Here is a 20,503-nt window from a genome sequence, read left to right on the forward strand (position 1 = left end):
TTTAGTTTCAATTTTGATGCCTCATAATGTCAGGTTTGACAAATGTCAACTGATAGCTTTGTGACAGGCTTTTGAAAACCAAAAGACTGAGAGCCTGTAAAATGAACCTTGCAGGGGAATTTGGCCTTAGGTATCTTTCGATTCCTTCTCTCATTTAAGCAAAGAAACAAAGCAATTCTATTACTCCCTCTTTCTCAAACCAAACTGAACTGTTACATAAATTACCTTCAGATTAAATGATCAGGCTGACTTAGATGGCTTGCACTTGGTATTGCTGCAATAGATGTTGATAGTTTTGTTTGAAATGCTTGAAAATAGCCCCAGTGTAGCTGAGTTCTTCCTTGGCTGTTGTGCTAGCCCTCCATATAAGAGCTCTGGAAAAAAAAAAGCTGCCTTGTCCTAGTTATGGCCAGTAATCCAGAGCTGTCAAGTCTTGGTTAACAGAACAAATGCTAAACAGATATTGATACTCTGTACTTTGTACTTACTATGATAATTGAGGGAAAGCGAAGCTACAGCATGCTTAGCAAGAGCAGGTTTGTGTGCTTTTCTTTGTTGGATGTTTTATTCCAAAAGAATTAGTCTTTCTGCCTTGAGCTTTCATGAATTTTGTGTATTATTCACTGCTAGGTGAGTACCTAAATGGGTCTGTCAGTGACCAGGTCTCACAAGTAATTGCAAGACTATATTCAGTCTATACAAATATGAAACTCTGGGGAAATAGGCAGAGTTTCGTATTCTTTAGTCCTGCAGCAAGATCCTCCTCTTCTTCCTTGTGTATTTGCCACTGTTTTAATACATCCCTTCAGAGTTAGACTTAGCAAAAAGGAGTATTTGAGCTACTGATACAGATGCTGGACCATCTTTTGGTTGTTAACTTGCTTAATTCTTATTTATTTCCGTTTCTTGGCTGATCAGGATCCTGTGTCTCACACAGTAATCTACTGTTTTCTGCAGTGTGGCAAACCAGGAATTTCAGAGGAAATGGTGCAAAGGAAAGTAAATGTACTGGTCTGGCCTAGAAAGGGCCACATGGTAGTTCCTACACGCTAGAAGGGGACACTTCAGAAATACAAAGTGATCAGAAAAGTTAAAACCAAATAGACCACAGAGTAGACTCAAACTGTGAACCTTAAGTCTGGATGGCATGATCTTCTGAGTGGGTTACAGCATTTTCAGTCTGTGCATTTTTATCTCTTATTTTAGTTTTTCTTTCCATATTAGAGCTTTAAGGCCTTTTTTTCTCTCTGTGGTATATGTGGATGATGGTGCATCCATGAGGCTTAAGTAGTATTCTCAGTTACTGTCATGTACAGAGAGATCTATGGCTGATTCAGCAGATTGCTTCACCTAGCTGTCCCTGTCCTATAAAGTGTGTTCTACTTCTTTTGCCAGAACTGAAGAACTGTTAATTATCCTGCAGTGCTTCTGGGCTATCGAAATGGTGATGGTAGGTGTTTTGTCTTTTTGCATTGGTTTAGAAAATTGTAGGTCATGTGAAATCAAAGCTTTGGAGATAAGGCAGTAATGACTCAAAAGACAATTACTATTTTAGGATATGATTTAGCCAGGATGAAGAATGTTTTTCCTCAGATTCCTATGTGGTCTTTGGGATCCCAGTTTCTTACTTGTGTTTTAGAACTTTCCCCCTTTTTGCCTGCAACAGCAATTCCACTGTATTTTTATTGCTGTTAGTCTGATACAGGCTTGTTTTCATGTAGATACTTATTTGCTGGGGGAAAAAAAAACCAAACCATAAACCTTAATCCATATTGTCCCATGTATTTGAGAGCCATCAGACCATGGTGGTGCTTTGTCACTACAGGCTGCCTGAGGACCCCTAGTTTTTCAGGAGCTGTTAACATTTGAAGATAGACTTTGTTCATAAACCTTCCTTGAGACAAGATGGTTTAAAGGATAATAGCTGGGAGCAAGTATTTTCAGACAAATGTCTGAAAAGATAATAATATACATGTGTTTATTCCACACTTTAATAAGGATCTTTGTTGCAGCTGGGGAGGCTAACTACAGAGTGTTTTTTGTCAAAGACCTGTTCACGTAACAGACACATCTTTTGAACAGGCATCCTCCAAACCAAATAGTTAAAGAATAATAGTAATAAAGTTTTCCCTATACCTGTACTTCTTAACCCATTTTTAGATAGTAGCAAGTAACTGACAGCTTCAGCCTCTTCTGCTGTTTCAGAATCTAGTTTCATTAACTGTCAGTGCAAACAGAGGGAATTACTGGAAAGGAAAAAGTAATTGGAGCTTTTCAGAAGGCTAGACCTAGTGTTATGGAGAAAAACAGCTTCAGCAGAGATAAAAGCATATTCTACCTGTTCAGTGACAGAAAGCAAATCAAAGGTTGACGTCCTCTCACCTAACACATCTTTCTAGAATTCCCAGAGTAGCCGGGATCCGAGAAAATAGGAGCTGCCTCAGCTGTGATGAGAAACGTCAGCCAGAAGCTTGAGAAAATAAAGAACAAATTCTCATTCATAGAAGGAGAGTGCATTTACCTGCCAAATGGTGAAATTCCTGGACACACTGCTGGTTTTTGTTATGCAATTAAAGGAATGGGCTTATTTTTGTGACTGAGTGTGAGATCAGTGAGAGGAAGGATGAGAAGCAAATTCAGAAATTGCACCTAGTTCTGAGCTCCTTAAGTTGTTATTTCTGAGCCCTGCAGCGCAGAGAATATGCTAGTCACATTAAAACACATTTATCCTCAGTATTAAGGACTGTATCAACTGCAGAACGATGACTTGTGCATGCGTCTCGGAGAGGGCAGTGACTCTGGAGTTTGATTGCTGTCAGCTACATACAGTCATGTTAAAATGGAAACAGTTCACAGGCAAAACCAGGGTAGTGGTTGAAAGAGTCCCTACTGAACGTGCCAACCCAACAGAGGCCCAGTTACTTTGAAGTTTTTATCTGTGTCATGGGTGCTCTTCCATTCAGCACAGGTAAGTAGTCATTGTTAGACAAGCTAAACCTACTTACATAGACTAAGAGAATAACTGCTTTTCTTATTTCTTCACTCCATGTGTTGCCTCTGTGACATACTGTGTGCTGTTTCCTGTATTAAATCTGCACATACCTACATCTGCATAGAGCCCTGTGGTAAGATTCCTTGCTTGTTACTTGTAGTAACTTATGTGCATTCTCAGGCTTCTACGTTTTTAGCTCTGTGACCTCATTAATGGCTATGAAGAAGTAGAAATTCTAACACTGAAATATCCAAGGAGGTAAAAGTAGGTACGGGCCCGCAGGGTGAGCGAGAGGAATACTTAGAATTAATTTAATGGTATGATAATATGAAACGAATTTGAGTTTGCTGGCTGAGGGGAAGGGTGGAGACAAGGTAATCTAGGGCATAAAATTCCTTACATGCTTGACCCCCTAGAAGGACTGTTGGCTATATTTAAGATTTTCCATTGTCTGTTGTTCAGGGAGTGTTAAGAAGTGTGTGTGTGAGAGGAGGATTGGATGGAAGCTCTTGTGACTGAAAACCAGACATTGTCACTTTGTCACTTTGGAGAATTGTGTGGCAAAGGATGAGAAAGTACCAGTATGCTACACAGATGCTGTGGAAGCAAAGAAAATAATTGTCAGAAGATGTGACAAGGGGATTGTCTTGGAGAAAGATTGATTGGAGAAAGTTGAATTACTAAACCAAGGGGAGATTTATTCCTCTGGAGTAAAACCTGTATTTGAATAATCATGTGTTCTTTTTATATGAAAGCAAAGCTCCTTCCCATGCTGCAAATAGCTAATTAAAATAATATTGATATTTTGGAAGAGATCAGATTATTAAAAATGAGTTTTCTGTTCTTTAGGAGAAACCAGGGGGGAGGAGGGTGAAAGACAAGGAGAAATAAACTAGTAGGGAGTTTCTTGCAAAAGCAAATAAATTGACCAAAATAATGAGGCTCTGGAAATATTTAAAAAAAAAAACAACAAACCACAAAAACCCCACAAACCAACCAGAAAAACCCTAGCTACAAATAGCCAGAAGTGAAAATAGCCAGAGAGTGGGAAAAACTTCACTGACCTTTGATTAACTGTTTTGCAGGTAGAGAGAAGACATCCTCATATATGAAAATAAGAATAGTAATGCCATATATATAGTATGATTCAGACCGAGATGCAGTAGAGATTGTGCTTTCAAGCAAAGGGGCTATTGCTGGAAAGCATCTGCAGGTGGGAGGTGTTGACTTGGAAATGCTGACAGGAGGTAAGCATGGGGCTGGAGAAGGAGCAGTTGTGAGATGGTGATAGCCAAACAGTTCATAGAGCAGTAACAGGGGAAGTTGAGCAGAAACTTGTTGACATAAATACTTGCTTTGGACTCTTAGGGAGAGGAAGTGAGGTGTCAGATGGAAAAATTAAGCTTATTGTAACAGTTGAAACCATGTCAAATAAGCAAATGACCAATGACCTGTAAATCTGAAAACTTGACTTAAGGTTTCCAAACCTAATATGACAGGCTAAGAACTTAATGACAGGCTAAGGAAACTGGGACTGTTCAGCCTGGAGAAGAGAAGCTGTGTGGAGACCTCAAAGCAGCTTCGAGTATCTGAAGGAGGCCTGCAAGAATGCCAGAGGGACTCTTCATCAGGGACTGTAGCAATGGGACAAGGAGCAATGGGTTTAAACTTAAACAGAAGAGCTTTAGTTTAGATATAAGGAAGAAATTCTTCACTGTGAGAATGGCGAGGAGCTGGCACAGGGTGCCCAAGGAAGCTGTGGCTGCCCCATCCCTAGCAGTGTTCAAGGCCAGGTTGGATGCGGCTTTGAGCAACCTGGTCTGGTGTGAGGCGTCCCTGCCCATGGCAGGGGATTGGAACTAAATGAGCTTTAAGGTCCCTTCCAACCCAAACCACTGTCATTCTATAAAGTATGTGCAAATGCGCATCGAACAACAATATGGAAGAAAATAACATAACCCTTGAACAAGAGCAAAGTGTATTTACTAAGCTCTTAACAGGCTGTAAATACTGACAACATTATGAGTTAGGTCAAGCAGTTACAGTTACAGTTACAGCTGCCACCCTTATAGGTACCGTTATGTAGGGGCATTTACAAAATGCCATTCCTTTAGGGGATGTTTACATTACTAGAATGCCATTCCTTTAGGAAAACTTCTAGGAAAGTTTTTTCCTTTGTAGGTATAAATGATAAATTAATTGAATCAACTTACTTGGCTTTCTGAGTGTTCACGTGGGATCACAAACCGGGTAGAGAAGTTACCAGTGATTTGCTTTGAGATTATCTAGGTATAATCCTTTTCTATGTAATCAACTTTTCTGGTTCTGTAAGTTGATGCTCAGTAGTTTTCTTGTGCTGCTACGTCTTTGTAAATCTGCCTGTATGCAGGCATGTTAAACAGCTGATGTGAGTCACTTTTGACCTCTTAAAACATCCTCAAAGTAGTTCTAGGATCATAGGTTGTGTGTTGAAGCCATTTATGTGCTACTGTGTGAATTAGTGGATTTTGGTGAGTGTTGAGAGATTTCTCTTATGATGCACACTTAATTGTCCCATTTTGCAGTCTTACTCTAGAACTTACAGTTCCTGCATCCTTTGTACTTGTCTAAAATGTACGACTAATGAATACTGTACAGTACTGAGTTATACTCTTAAGACTTTTTGACTTGCTGATCCTACCCTGAAATGCCGTTTTTCTGACTAAACTAGCCTTTATTAGTTGAATCAAATTAACTCTATCGCTGAGGTGAGTAGCTCGAGAGAGGACGCCTTCAACACTGGAGCAGGGGGGAGATCAGCGTCCAGGAGCCTCAACTCAGAGCGACAAGAGCCACCGAGGGACATGCCCAGGAGCTGGCAGTTCAGCTGATGCAAGCAGGGACTCACAGGGGGCAGAGCCAGGAGCAGCAGCACCAGCCCTGAGTGGGTAAAAACCTGCCCCAGGGAGCGCGGCGAGGCAGTTTGCGTGGCAGTTAGAGCAGGATGGTGAGCACTGTTGTATGAGCAGGGCCCGGTCTGGGAGCTGTGCTCTGGCTGCCCCGGCAGTGGCAGCGTAGGCACCCAGACAGAGCCGATGAGAGGGGAGGCTGCAGTGCAGAGCTCGGGGTGCAGAGAGTGCCTGCACTGGTCTGGTGAGGGAATGGTGCACAATGGGCAGGGCTGCACTCGGTGCTCCCTGGTGGAGGTCCTCCTGCAGCAGGTGGCTGAGCTGCGGGATGCTATTCATAGGCTGCAAGATGTCAGGGTAGCTGAGAGGAAGCAGGAATGCTTGTTCCTGGCCCAAAATGTGCAGGGGCCTCAAGCTTCCCCTGTAGCTCATGAAGGAAAGAAGGAGGCCATTAACCTGGGAAGCTGGGAAATAGTGACCAAAAAAAAACCAACAAAAAAAGGAGGAAAAGGACAATTAAAAGCAAGGGGCTTCCTCCTAAATCTGTTGTCCCCACCCAGAACTGCTTTGTTGTCCTGCAGGAGGCTAATGAGGAAATGCACTTGCACCGGAAACAGGCAGCTGATGCACTGGTAAAGAAGATCTCTACTGGTGCTGCCAGGAAAAAGCAGTGGGTCGTAGCAGTAGGGGACTCTACACTGAAAGGGACAAAAGCACTCGTCTATCGGCCTGACCCGGTCTCAAGGGATGTGTGTTGTCTACCAGGGGCACGGATCAGGGCTGGCTGCACACAAAGAATTGCAGTCAGTGGCTCAATGTCCGGCCGGAGACCAGTAACGAGTGGTGTCCCTCAGGGATCTCTGTTGGGACCGGTCTTGTTCAACATCTTTGTCGCTGCCATGGACAGTGGGATTGAGTGCGCCCTCAGCAAGTTTGCTGATGACACCGAGCTGTGTGGTTCGGTTGATACCCTGGAGGGAAGGAATGCCATCCAGAGGGACCTCGACACGCTTGTGAGGTGGGCTGATGCCAACCTCATGGAGTTTAACCATGCCAAGTGCAAGGTTCTGCACCTGGATGGGAGCAATCCCAGGCACAGCTACAGGTTGGGCAGAGAAGAGATTCAGAGCAGACCTGCGGAGAAGGACTTGGGGGTGTTGGTTGATGAGAAAATGAACATGAGCCGGCTTCAGTGTGTGCTTGCAGCCCAGAAACCAACCGTATCCTGGGCTGCATCAAAAGGAGCGTGACCAGCAGGGTGAAGGAGGTGATCCTGCCCCTCTACTCTGCTCTTGTGAGACCTCACCTGGAGCATTGTGTGCAGTTCTGGTGTCCTCAACATAAAAAGGACATGGAACTGTTGGAACAAGTCCAGAGGAGGCCACGAGGATGATCAGGGACTGGAGCACCTCCTGTATGAAGACAGGCTGAGGAAGTTGGGGCTGTTCAGCCTGGAGAAGAGAAGGCTGCGTGGAGACCTCATAGCAGCCTTCCAGTATCTGAAGGGGGCCTATAGGGATGCTGGGGAGGGGACTCTTCATTAGGGACTGTAGTGACAGGACAAGGGGTAACGGGTTAAAACTTAAACAGGGGAAGTTTAGATTGGATCTAAGGAGGAAATTCTTTCCTGTGAGGGTGGTGAGGCACTGGAATGGGTTGCCCAGGGAAGTTGTGAATGCTCCATCCCTGGCAGTGTTCAAGGCCAGGTTGGACGAAGCCTTGGGTGAGATGGTTTAGTGTGAGGTGTCCCTGCCCATGGCAGGGGGGTTGGAACTGGATAATCTTAAGGTCCTTTCCAACCATAACTCTTCTATGATGCTAACTCTTCAGTTGAGTCAAGCAATTTGTAAGTTGAACTGGGGCCTGTCTCTGTACTGACATCCTACTTAGATCTGTGGATAGCTATTCTGCACTAAAGTTGCAGCCTCTTTGCTGTTTTGTTTTGTTCTCTTGTTCACTTAAATTTCCAGCTTTGTCTTTGTTCATTACTTTATTTTTCAGCCTTTTCTTTAACCGGGGTGAAGTCAACACCTGTGTATTTATGTAGAGAAGTGGGGCCACCAGGCCATTTTGTGTATGAAACAGGGTGGATGTTTCCTAGATCAGAATTCCTTTATAATCTCAGTGCTGTGTTTTTGAAGAGCAGAAAGAGTTGGCCATCCAGGTATGCTGATACTATATTGCCATCTGTGTTGCAGCTGTTTCACACTGACATCTGTGTATGCTGGAGACGAAGACAAGTAACACTAGTATGGTACTCAGTGGGCACTGCATACTGTTCTACTCTTGTTATCTATCAAGTTAAAGCTTCCTTAAGTTAATCCTAAATTTAGGTATCTACAAACAATTAATATACCTGAATCACAGTGTAACTAAAATGGGTAGCAATGTGACATCCTTCATGCAAAAAACTGAGCTCTTGTCTTCTCCCTGTGAGTGTTGCCTACTCTATTTAAAAGGGAGAACTGGATTTCCTCTTTTTTCTTCAGGCTGGGATTGTTTGTAATGAATTAAATAGGAAGGTAGGGTTTTGGTCTAGCTGTACCGTAATAATAGTGCCCCTGGGTGTAGAGTAGGCACCTAAGAATATCAGGCAGTGAGTTGCGAGTTCTGATAGTGAGGTAAAGTGTTTTACAGAGAACAGGTTATGAGATGGTCAGTTTGTGATTCTGTAATACTACGCTTGTACCTTCTGCAAAGATAAGATAACTGGCAGCTGTGAAGTGGCTTCTGTTGGAGAGGTAAAAGAATATTCTCACATTCCTCCTCTGATTCCTCGGAAGACAACATGAAGTTCTGATCTAAGCAGCTTTTACAGAGAGCAGCCCAAATAGAAGAACATCTTTCGGCATCTAAAGAAGTTAGTGATAGCTAAAAGAATTCCTTGGTATTGTTTAAGTTGTATGGAGTGTGCTGGTCCATGGATTCTTGTGGATCAATTTAAAGAGGAAGATAAGCACAGGTACAAGCTTATTTTGCATAGATGTCCATGTTAGTGGTTCTTTCTACCAGCACATGTGTTCTTTCTACCAGCACCCAAAGCTCTTGGGAACTGCTGATGGGTAGGTAGGAGCTTGCTTTTGCAGGGTCCTTCACAGACCCAGATATGGTTTGGAATAATTGTTCTGCCTATCTTCCCTTGTGACATTGCACAAGGATTTGTTTCACTGTTGTTATTGCTGTGCTTGCATGTGTCATGGGGGAAGGCATGCCATTTTTTATCTGTATATGGATCCCTATGGGAGACATTTGTGGTATTTGGTGAGCATACATCCTAAATGCCCATTAACAGTCTGGATATCGCTTACATATGATGGTGTCAGACTCCACTTGCTATTTCCTCACACCTTTCTCGGCTGTATTTCCCACAGATTGGCTTTGGGTGCAGAAGCTCAGTGTTCTTTCTCAAGAGAGATCTCACCACATACATGCAAGCCTTGTATTTCTAAACTGGAGTAATGCTGTGTGCCTGCAGAGGTTTGTGCTTGGAGATAGTTCAGAAGCTAATGCAGAATTAACTTGCCTGTTAGCAGAAGCATCACTTTCTAAGTTTCGTTCTTTAAAGGGAGATGAGGTACAGGCTTCTCACTAGTTAAGATGACTCCTCTTGAACTGTGCTCTATGTCACTCATTCAGCTTGGTGAAAACACGCACTTGTGTGCGTGTTGTGCTCCCTCTGTCACACAGGACTTCTTGTAGCGTGTGTTTCACACTATTTTCTGGTTTACCAAGGACAGATATAATTAAGATCTTGTCTTACTGTTCTTAGGTTGGTTAAATGAGTGTGGCCTGATTCTAATCACCTACTTCGGGTAAAGTAATTTAAAGTGGAAAGGTGGAAACATTTCAGTTCCCTACTCTTCTGTTGCTATTTGTATTTTCACAAAGGACTGTTTCCTCACTGGTTGATATTATCCTTCCAAGTTGATTTGCGGCTGAATGATGCACCCTTTATTTAATTTGGCTCTTATTCTTTCAGATGGAAGAAATCTTTAGCTTTTTAGAACTATATTTCACTTCATCCTGTATTTAAAGGATGATGTTGCTACATATTCCTCACCGTAAGCTTGAATGAAAACGTTGACAAAACAGTATTTCAGTTTCCAATAAATACAGTAAATGTGAAACATAATCAAATTCAGTAGTGTTTGACATTTTAAGTCATTGTGAGCTAGATATTTAGGAAAAAAAATGCTTTCAGAAAGTCCACAGTTGTGGAAGCAGAGGGTACCTAAGTCATTTCAGAATCCTTTAGTTTTCAGCAACATGGACTCTAAATGAATCTTTTAGACAATACACTTTTTTCCTCCTGTCTACAATTGTCTCTGTTTCCAGACACTGAAAAACTTGGCTTAATTTTTCCAAGCTTTTAAAGCAAATTGACCTCTTCCTTTCCAGTCTCAGAGTTTAGATACTGAAAAAGGAAAAGTTTTTAATCAGTTTTCAATCCTGACTAAAGCTGAAGACACTGTTCTCTCTGCAGATATTGCACAGAACAAAAGTAAAAGTAAGGCAAAAGCTTTCATACTTGATTCAACATATTCCGTGGAAAATTATACTCAATATGGTATGGCCCTGCAGTTTAAAACTGAACTGCAAGTAAGGTATTTCCTTTCCCAGTGTGTATACAATTCAAAAAGCAGTGTCCACTTAGCTGAGGACTCACTGACTTGGAGTTTTTAATTGCCTACAATAGGCATAGGCTGTAACACAGGTTGTTTTAATTTTATACCTAATATATGCTTATTCAGAAAGAAAATTCTATGTACTAAAGCAAAGCTTTCGTGCTCCATTTAAATAGCACAGCACTTCTGGTCACTGGTGGAGACTTGACTGCTTTTTACAAGCAAAGAAACAATAAAAGTTGCCCAGGCTTTTTGCCATTCCTTGTTCCTTTTGCCTGTGACAGATGTTGGATTTGGGTGGGTGTGGTGGATTTTTTTTATAGCGCTGACTGAAGAAAAAGCAGACTGGGGAGATGACAGGGAGGTATTTTTCCTCTGTCCTTTTAGATCTGAAAATACAGTGGTCTGAACAGCACAGTGCGAGTGTGGTGAGCTTGAGCACCAAACTAATCCTTGAAGTGGGTTGTTAAATATCTGTCTTAACTGCTTTATAATTTGGCAAAACGTGATCTTTCCTGAAACAAAAGGACAATTAAGACTGAATGACTTGAGCTGCCTTCCTGCCACACAAGAACATTCTGTTAGAGAAAGAGGGTGTGACTCTGAGGAGAGATGCAGGTATACTGAACCCTTTCTTTGAGTCTTGGAGACTTCTTAGAGCTTGGCTCATGATGGCCCTTCTTGGCCTCTGGTTTGTCTGGAAGAACAGAAGGACTGTAACAGCTTCTTCCCACTCAGTATTATCTGCTAGATACAGATTTCTGGATTTGATCTGTACAATGAGGAATTCACTTGCTTTATTGAATGCAAATTCTTGTGGTTTGACACAGAAAGATTTTGATCCACAGGTAAATGCCAAAGATGAGACTCCTGAGCTGCTTTAAACAGTTCTGTCATATGAGTGATTCAGGGATTGGGTTAAGCTAATAGTATCTTACTCTACATCTTACATCTAAATCAGGAATGGCTGAGAGACTGAACATGTATGCTGTTTAATGCAAAATAAGAGGTTTTGGTCCAGCTGAAACTAAAGCAGTTTGTATGAGAGTAGTAACAAAGCCATGGATTAACAGGTCTTACTGCATGTCCTCCTCAGAAGTGCATTCTGGTGGCACATGTTGATGGCCAATATGGGAGAGGAGCTTGAGCCAATGGTACCTGTGCTGCCCCAGCATTTTGCAGATAAGGCTTTGCTGGCCTGCAAATGATGGTAGCGTGTGTCATGTTCTGTAGTTGTGGAGAGGAAGTGTTTATAATGTGTGGTGTTTATAATGTGTGATGTCTGGATATGGGGAGAAGTGAAACAACAGGTATGCTTTCTTCAGTTATTCTTACTCCATTTTACATTTGTTTTAATGTCTGCAATGGACTATTTTTGCTGTGTCTGTAGGAGGAAGAAGAGCAAGAGGAAGAAGACGATGATGAAGATGATGATGATACAGATGACCTTGATGAACTAGATACGGACCAGCTGCTAGAGGCTGAGCTGGAGGAGGATGAGAACAATGAGAATGCTGGTGAGGATGGAGAAAATGACTTTTCTCCCTCTGATGATGAGGAGCTTGCCAACCTCCTGGAAGAGGGAGATGAGGGTGAAGATGAAGATTCTGATGCTGATGAGGAAGTCGAGCTGATTCTTGGAGATAGTAAGTGTGTGCCTAGCTTGGTGACCACAGGTGACTTGTTCTCTACCTAAGTCTTCTCTGAAATGACTTAGCTTGACTTTCCCTCTTGCTGGTATGAAAGGCACTAATCATTGTGGCCTTGTTCACCTGTGGTCTCTCAGGTGAGTAATCTGTCAGTAAAGACAGCTACTATCTGAGAGAACAACTGAAAGTTCTGGAAAGGAAGGTGCCTCCTTTCTTCAAGTGCTCCCAGGTGCATATGTGAGAACTTGGCAAGCCAAGAAGGTCCGTGTGAAGGAGCCTTGTCTGGTTGCTTGTCTGTCCCACCCTTCAACAAGATACTGGTTGATCTGTTACCTCACCTGTCTTCTTTGCCTTATTTGTACTTGTAAGGACAGAAAAGCATTTTTGGTTCTTGGTGCTATTCTTTCTCTTCTGTAATTGCTTAAAGTGCAAAACAAACGTGGCATTTCTGACTTCACTTCCTTTTTTAGCTTCTTCTGAAGCTAACATAACTTTTGGGAGAACATTTAAATTGTTCTTTTTCTGGCATTCCACAGATTTGAAAAGTTAACAGTGCGTGTGTACTTCTGTGTATGTATGAGAAAGAAAGCACTGAACTTTGTATGTAACAATTACATTTGTAAAAAGGCTTCACAAGAACAAGAAGGTGAGTAGGATAGCGTCAGGCTTGGGATTTGTGACACCAGATTCTGTTCCCTTTTTTTGCAGCACAAGTTTTTAGTATGCACAGCCAAGTTATTTTTAATTTCCAAGCTGTAAAATGGGGATTAACATAGTTATCTTAAGTTAGAAGGTGGGTAAGGATGAGTAATTACAGAGTGCAAGGAATGTGAAGTCCTGCAGTGGTAGGAGATAAATGTGAGGGCTGTGGTGGAATCAATCTTCCCTGCCTGTGTGCTGGAGGATTAAGCATGCCAGGACTCTGTTTTGGCACTGATGTGGCTGGCAGACTCATCCACGTCTTCTCTGTTCACATGTAGCACAGTCATTTTTAAGAATGTGGCCACATATAGTTGCCAGAGTTATTGTGTGGGGTAAGTTTGTTGTTCTCTTGAAGGTAGTAGGCATACAATGCAGGGCTTTATAGGGCATTTACATAGCTCAAATTCATTAATAGCATATTGCAGTTCAACGCTTTGGGACCGTGGATAACTTCTGCCTGTCCCAGTAGCTGTCAGGACATTTTTGACACAACTTCACTTCTGTTTCCTCATGGGGTGCAGGGACAGAAGTTATTAAGAGAGCACCCAGAGTGCTGGAACTGGAACTGTCCAAGGGGCAGAATGAAATATAAGTACAGGAATAGTTAATGAAATGGCCTGAAACAAAACTAGGTGCTACTTGACACTTGGGTATTTCAAGTGTGCTCTGCAGAGCACTGTATATTATGAAATGGTCACATCTGTACACTGTTTAGAGGTAGAACTTTGATCTGGTATCGCAGTGGAGCTGCAGCCAAATGATTCTGTGGCTGTTAGGTTGCTTAGCAGCATCGTTGGGAACTTAAAGCAGGGAGCGCAGCTCTGCCAAGCTGATGTGTGGTCCTTGCACAGGGTTTGATGAGTGGGGTTCTGTGACTGCTTCTCTGTGACTTCAACTTCATCTGGCTTGCTTTTGTTTCTCACCCAGCAAAAGCAATTAAAATTTCCCTCCTCTTTGCTTATGCTGTGTTCCAGAATGAAAAGTTGTAAGGGCACTGACACTGTTGCCCAGTACAGACCTGAGGCATGGTGGTAAAATTAGAGTGCTTCTACTGCAGACCATTGCTGTGTTTTGGATGAACCTCCACCACATACAGTGGGCATGCTTCAAAACAAAATAATTCAAAAAACAATTGAAACTGCTTTGGTCCTTTGTGCTTTAGAAGAGGTTTTATTTCCTTTTCAGGAATCATCCATGGAGAACCTTTTAAGTATAAATTTATCTTCCTCCTCCTTTGCCACCTCCTTGGGGTGGGTAGATCTGTTTTGTCCATAGCAGTTTAGACAGTGTGCAGATACTGTTCCTGGACAGGTGGGGTGTGACACAGGATGGAAAAAATACATGGAATTCTCACCAGCAGCATGGCTGACTCTTCTTTCTTCTTCTGTTATCAAAAATGGCTATTTCCAGGCAGGTCTTTAGGCTTCTGCCCAGCATTTAACTGCAGCCAGGTTTACCCTGAGCTCAAAACTGGAAGGCTGTGTGGTGAACTGGAGAATAAAGAAGTAGGAGATCCCTTTTCAAAGGTCTCCTTTGGTGTTTAAAAATAAAACCCACAGCAGTTTCTTTTCTTCTCCAGAGTTTCTGGATTATCTTGCTTGTGCTTCTTTCCCTCTTACTGGATAAGTGTAGCTGCTGCAGCACTTGCTGGTGCTTTCCAACTACCCTTACATTACTGTAGCTGTTCTAGGAGCACTTGGCCCTCCAGCTTAGGCTTAGTATGAAGGGTGGTGTGACTGGAGCATTCATTGCTGATCTTCAGAGAGGAGGCTTTGGGAAAGGGTTTGTGCCCTCTGCTGCTTGTCTGTGGTTCTTTTCCTAAGGAAAGCACCTGAGAAAGGGTGAAACTTCCAGAAGGCTTTGCTTACCTTGACAGGAATGTTAGAGATCCAGTGTAACTGGGATGGCTAAGAGGAAGTCTTGGTGTCTTTTTTGTGTTTTTGTTTTGTTTTTTACTATTTTTAACACTAGTTAACTGCAGCATCCAATGAAATCACATAAGAAAAAGAGCCAACATCACCTCTAAGGTAAGGCAGGAGACCTCTTGCTGCCAGAGCTGCTACCACTTCCCTCTTGCACAACTGAGGGAGGAGAAATCTTATGTCTTAAGATAAAAAAGCAATTGTGTGTGTGTTACTGCTTCTGGCAAAGCCTTCCATGCCTTCATTCTGTACCATGGTGAAGAAAATCAGGAAAACTACAATTTTCAGGTCACCTTTAATGAGTGCTGAGTAGTTAAATTAATTACAGAAATCTTTGGGTTGCTAGAGGAAGCTTCTAATTGTGGATGTATGGATTGTTTCCCCTCTGTGCTGTGCAGAGGGGAGTGACACACCAGTAAGAACCTTGTCCTGAGGAAGCCTAGGTCTAACTTGCTGTGGAATGAATTAGCCCCATGCACATTATACAGAAGCCATATTTCACCACATTGGGTTGGTGGAACTGTCAAGCTTGCTTTCAGATAACAGCTGTGAGGAATGGCTGCCAGATCTGTCCAGCCCCCAGCATGAAGAGCTGTTGCACTTAGATGTGCACAGTAGGTTGTAGAGGCAGCTCACGTGCAGGTAACTTACTGCTGGTTGTCTTTCTCCCCCATCTTGTCGTGGGGTAAAACGCCTGCCAGCTAATACAGACTGCACTTGCTAAAGCTGCTCTCCTCTTGACCCTCTGCTTCAAGCAGGGAAAGGAAGCTCTGGTGCAGATTTGCTAACTGCTTTTGATTGATTTGAAATGCACTAATGGTGCTAGCTGCCTGCGTCATTGCTGGGAGCTGCTGGTCTCAAGCAGGTGGTGGCTATCTCTTGTAACTCTGAATGATTTGCCTTGCTTGGCAGCCCTGACAGCTGTGTTCCTCCACAAACCAAACATAACCTGCATGTCTTCCTTGCAGCCGACAGCTCAGATAACTCCGACTTGGAGGACGACATTATCCTGTCTCTGAATGAGTGAGGAGCGACTGCAGGCGGGGTGTTGGCGAGAGGAGACGCTCCCTTCCCAGCAGGCAACCAGAGACCAAATGGGAAACCAATCCTGAGCACCCCAACCCTTCGTCTGGGACAACCTGAGGAACTCCAGCCCATCCGCTGTGTTGGTTTGAGTCAGTTTGAGGCTTGGGGCTGAGTCTGAGGCTCTACAATAAAGAAATCTGGAGTTAGGCCTCTTTTCTCTGCCTTTTTTTTTTTTTTATTTTTTATTTTAGGCTGAGATGATTCTCCTCTTCAAGGAAACTTCTGAAGATATTTCGCAATATATTTTCTTTGTATAAAGTTCTTTCCTAAAGAACAGAAATAGTTTTATATAAAATAAAAAAAAAAGGAAAAAAAAAAATAAAAGGCAGGTGTTCTAGTAAAGAGGGGATGAACTTTGTATTCCTGTAATACCTTGTTACCATGGGGTAGGTTCGGGGGAGAAAAATTGTTTAAAATTAAAAGAAGAGGCATTTTTATGCAACCCAGTGAAATCCAAGCATCCTGGGTTCTGATATTGGTGAGGAGTGAGGATATTTTTCTTTTAAATATGATTTTATTCTTAAAAGAAAGAAGCAACAGGAGTTAACCCCTGCTAGTGGGTCAGTGGCTTTCCAGGTGCTTTTGTCCTCCAGGGAAGAGCCCTGTGGGCATTTGGTGACTGAAGGTACAGGCTGTTTGAAACTCTTGTAATGAGAGGCTGAAATCCTGTGTTGGCCTAGTCAGAGTCTGGTATTCCTGAAGACAAGGAGATCTGGGATTGACGTTGGAGCCCTCTTTCTCCCCTCTGCCCTTTATGGTTCAAGTTTTTTAATGTTTTGGTTTTTTTGTTTGTTTGTTTGTTTGTTTCCTTGCCCTCTGTGTGGAAAATGCAAATTGAAGCCTTTTTCTTTAATGTAAAGTGTATTTATTAAAAAATTAAATACAAATCCTGTCTCTGTTTTTGGCTGTGAGTTGCAGCCATGCGTTCCTCTGCCTCCTATTCATGCTCTGCACAGAGTTGCTCAGCCAGGGAGCCACTAGCCGTAGGTGCTGGCCTGGCTGTAATAAGGAAAGGCAAAGGAAACATGGGCTGAGATCTGTGGGAGTGCAGGCTCTAGTCCTTGGGGACGTCCAGAGCTTCATGAGACGCTTCCCAGTGCCTCTGGCTTCAAACCTGACTGCTTGGTTTGCCCGACAGCCTGGAATTCTCCGTGCACACCCGCGCTGCGCAATGTGGGAGCTGGAAGGCGCTGCTAATGCCGGGCTGTGATCTGGTTGGATGGACCAGAAGATCCACCCTGTGGCTGAGTTACCGGAAGCCCAGGGAGCCTTGCCCACGGTGCGTCGGAAGGCAGGAGCAGCGCTGGGCCTCCTCGTCTCTGTGGTTTGGCGTTTGCCGTGTGGCTGTAGCGGCAGAAGGCAGGGTCGGTGCTCCTGTTTGAACGTGGCAAAGAGGCCCTGCCCTTAGAAGGGGAGGAAGAACAATAGCAGTTGAGTGTTTAATTTCCCTGTAGAGCACACAGCTTGGTTCTGTGAGTCAGAGCCGGAAGGTGAGCGTGCTTGTTGCTTGCTTGGACAGGGCCAGAAATGTGCTGCTTATTCCCAGGTGTTAGGTAACATCCACTCAGCTTTTTACTCTTTGTTTCGGCCACTTGCAGAATAGTTTGAGACAGAAGAGGGAGCTGGAGCCTGCCTGCTCCTTGACACTACAGCAGTTGCTCCACCAAGACCTGTGCTCATCTCAACTAAGGCTCAAGGTTTCGCTGCTTGAAGAGAAAGGATTTTCTTTTTAACCAAGAGAAGGGATGGCTTTTCTTCCCTCCAGAGTGGCATCTACTTAATGCACTGACCCAGGGCTGCTTGTTAATAATTAAAAAGGAAAGTTTCTGCTGCAGCTTATAATGGATAATTGTACCCTCCAGAGTTGATAAAGACAAGTTGTGATTGCTGCAGCATGTAAGACCAGCAATTGGAGCGGCATTCTGATTAAATGATGGGATTGGAAATCAGATAGGGCACCCAACAGCTGTAGAAGCCAGTCTCTGCCTTATCATAACCCTCCTTGTGCAACTTCACCTGAGAAAATGTGCTGCTGAAAAGGAGAGAAAGAAAAAACATACTGAGCTACTGCTACCACCAGAAGGAGATGCTGTCCCAGATGTCTGCGTCTTCTGGTGTGACACCACAACTGTCAGCAGCTCCATCTCTTGCTGTTTTGGGCCAGGCTATCTCAGAGGAATTTACTAACTGGTTTTGTGAGACAGAACCAAAACAACCAGCACAGAGCTCCTATTCAGAAGTTTGACTTGAAACCAGGCCACTGTGAGTACATCTGCTGTCCCTCCCCTCCCACACCTACCTCATTGAATGGCCTTAGCCCACAGGTCACCCACCCAACACTGCCAAAGCAGTCCCTCTGCCTGGCCTGGGGAGACTCTGGGCCCCTCTGCTTGCTTATTGCAGAGCTGCTGTAGGGATGCAACTGGGGGGGGTTGCCTGCACCCTGTGCTACTGCCTTTGTTCTTGAGGGGCATGGCTCAAGATGTGCTGGAGGAATAGGGTGACTGCAGCAGGCTGGGTGCAAAATGAGGACTAGCAGGGGTTGGTTGGTTGGTTTGTTTCTCCAACTACTTGAGATGGGGGGACCATGAGTAACTGCTTGGCCCATTTAGTGCACTGCACACTCGAGTCCAAGCTGTGTGCCCATTGTGCCAGCATACTGGGAGGTTGCACGCATACGCTTGCAGTGCAGTGGTTCAGATAAAATCTCATATAGGCCATGGATAGGAGAGCAGAGTGGAAACCTCAGGGCTGGTTAACCTGCCTGATAGCTAAGGGTAATCACCAGGGTATGGTCAGCTCATCAGCACATGCTGGGCACAGGGACTGCCAGGGTCTAGCCCTTTTGTCAATGTTCCTGTTACAGTAAAGACAGATGGTAGCTGGTGTTAAAAAGAGGCTTTGTTAAGACAGAGTACTTGCTGAATGGGTGTTGGAAAAGAAAAAAGAGGAGTAACTCAAATCTGAACACTTATCAGACCACCACATCCATCACCTCACACTCTGGTCCCACCTTGAGTTTCAGATCACCCTCAGAGAGACAGAGGCCATTACACTGGTGCAGTTACCTTACAGCCACTGCTGTACCAGGTGAGCTGAAAGATACCCCTTCAGCACTGTTACACTCACCATCTTCCATCATCATTGTCTTGGGCCTCGCAGCTAGGCTGTGGTGTTTCTCCCACCCCCCTGCCACTAGCTATCTTCTCCCTGGTACTGCATCCCATCTCAATTTAAGGGCCAAGTCTTGCAAGCTGTAAGAGATACAAGTAAATCATTGCATTTACTGTAATGATCTACCTTTTTCCAGGCCTGTTTCTCTTGGAACCAGCCAGGATTCATGTCTGAGGGGCCAGGATCATATCCAGGACTGCAGGAACAGGGGTTGTAGCCTCAGCACAGTGGGTTCCAACAACGGCTGTGGCTCACCTGCATGCAGTGGAGCTGGGAAGGCTCAGGTCATCAGGTTAGAGGGCTTATGCTGCTTCTGTCCCCTTTTTTTTTTCCTTAAACTCTCTGACTCCTCACTTAGGCCTGCTAATTTGTTTGTAGAAGGGAGATTGGCTGGTCCCCCATTCACGCACACATGCTCACACGCGTCAGGCACTTTGCTGGGTACAGAAATACCAGCATGAAAAAATCCTATCCAACCCAAAGCGTGACAATGTTTGTGTTCTAAAACCCCTTTCCATTATCATTTGCTCGTCTCCAAAGGAAAGCAGGAGGTGGGGATTTCTGGTGGTTCCCTGGCTTTTTGCCATCAAGCAGTTGCAGCTTTTATCATGTATTGATTTTTTTTTTCCCCCTTCCGATTCCTCACATTCACTCACCATAACACACACACACACACACAAAGCCACTCCACAGCCTCTGGAGCTGCCACTGAGAAGCCAGCCAGGGCAGCACCATGCACTCTGCCACAGACTGACCGGACACCTCCAACACATAGGATACTCTGACAAAAAGCTCTAATCACTCTATGACTCTGGCCATAAGGGGTATTTAATAGCACTTGGTTTCAGGCAGTACTCAACGGTTACAATTGTTGATGTTTGGCACTGTCTACATTTACAACAGCGGCGGGGACTCGGTCACAAGGTTAAAAGTCAGCGTCCCTGTAACCGTGTAAAACCAGGGGCAGGCCAGTTACCCTGCACTGTGCAGCCATGGAGCTGCCTCTGCACTGCCCAGTGTAGTGAGGCATGACTTGGCTGTGGGAGCAGCAGGGTTGCTCCTCTGCTCCTACAGCACAACTCAGCAGCTCTCAGCAGAGGAGCCAGCTCACCTCTCACCATGGGACATCCCCTCACATTGTAGCTGTACTCGGGCCCTTACAGATAAATTTATGTTTCCTGGGGTACAGAAGATGCATCATCAAGTGAAATGCTGACCCCCTCACACTAACTCGTCAGATTTACTTTTAATATAATCACAGTATTAAAAGTTTAAAAGGAGAAAAAAGAAACAAACCCCAACAAACCACCCCTTACTTGTTGCTATCAAGACATCATTCAATTAAGCAACTGCTCAAACATCATCAGCTGATGATGTCCCTACTGTGACATTGCAGGATTAAGAAAGAAAGAATAAAAGCAACCTTAGAGTGAGTTATGCTCCCTGCTGCAAAGCATCTGACACC

General features: G+C 43.9%; 1 protein-coding gene across 4 annotated transcripts in view; it reads left to right on the forward strand.

Moving 5' to 3' along the window:
• Positions 1 to 16,751, forward strand: part of DCAF1 (DDB1 and CUL4 associated factor 1) — a 55,963-nt gene extending 39,212 nt beyond the window's left edge. For 2 of the 4 annotated variants that reach the window (XM_057407686.1, XM_057407687.1), the window contains exons 23-24: positions 11,896 to 12,151; positions 15,747 to 16,751. In XM_057407686.1, coding sequence (XP_057263669.1) covers positions 11,896 to 12,151; positions 15,747 to 15,805 — 315 coding nt within the window. In that variant the 3' untranslated portion in view covers positions 15,806 to 16,751. Of the gene's footprint in view, positions 1 to 1,395; positions 1,451 to 2,786; positions 3,630 to 11,895; positions 12,152 to 14,827; positions 14,884 to 15,746 lie in introns of those variants that run through there. The other 2 variants (XM_057407688.1, XM_057407689.1) reach the window with 2 other exon arrangements.
• Positions 16,752 to 20,503: the final 3,752 nt, after the last annotated feature.

This window comes from Pezoporus wallicus, unplaced genomic scaffold, assembly GCF_028554395.1.
Source record: "Pezoporus wallicus isolate ANWC-B61680 ecotype Strahan unplaced genomic scaffold, APGP_CSIRO_Pwel_v1 contig_3568, whole genome shotgun sequence".
NCBI classification, from domain to species: domain Eukaryota; kingdom Metazoa; phylum Chordata; class Aves; order Psittaciformes; family Psittacidae; genus Pezoporus; species Pezoporus wallicus.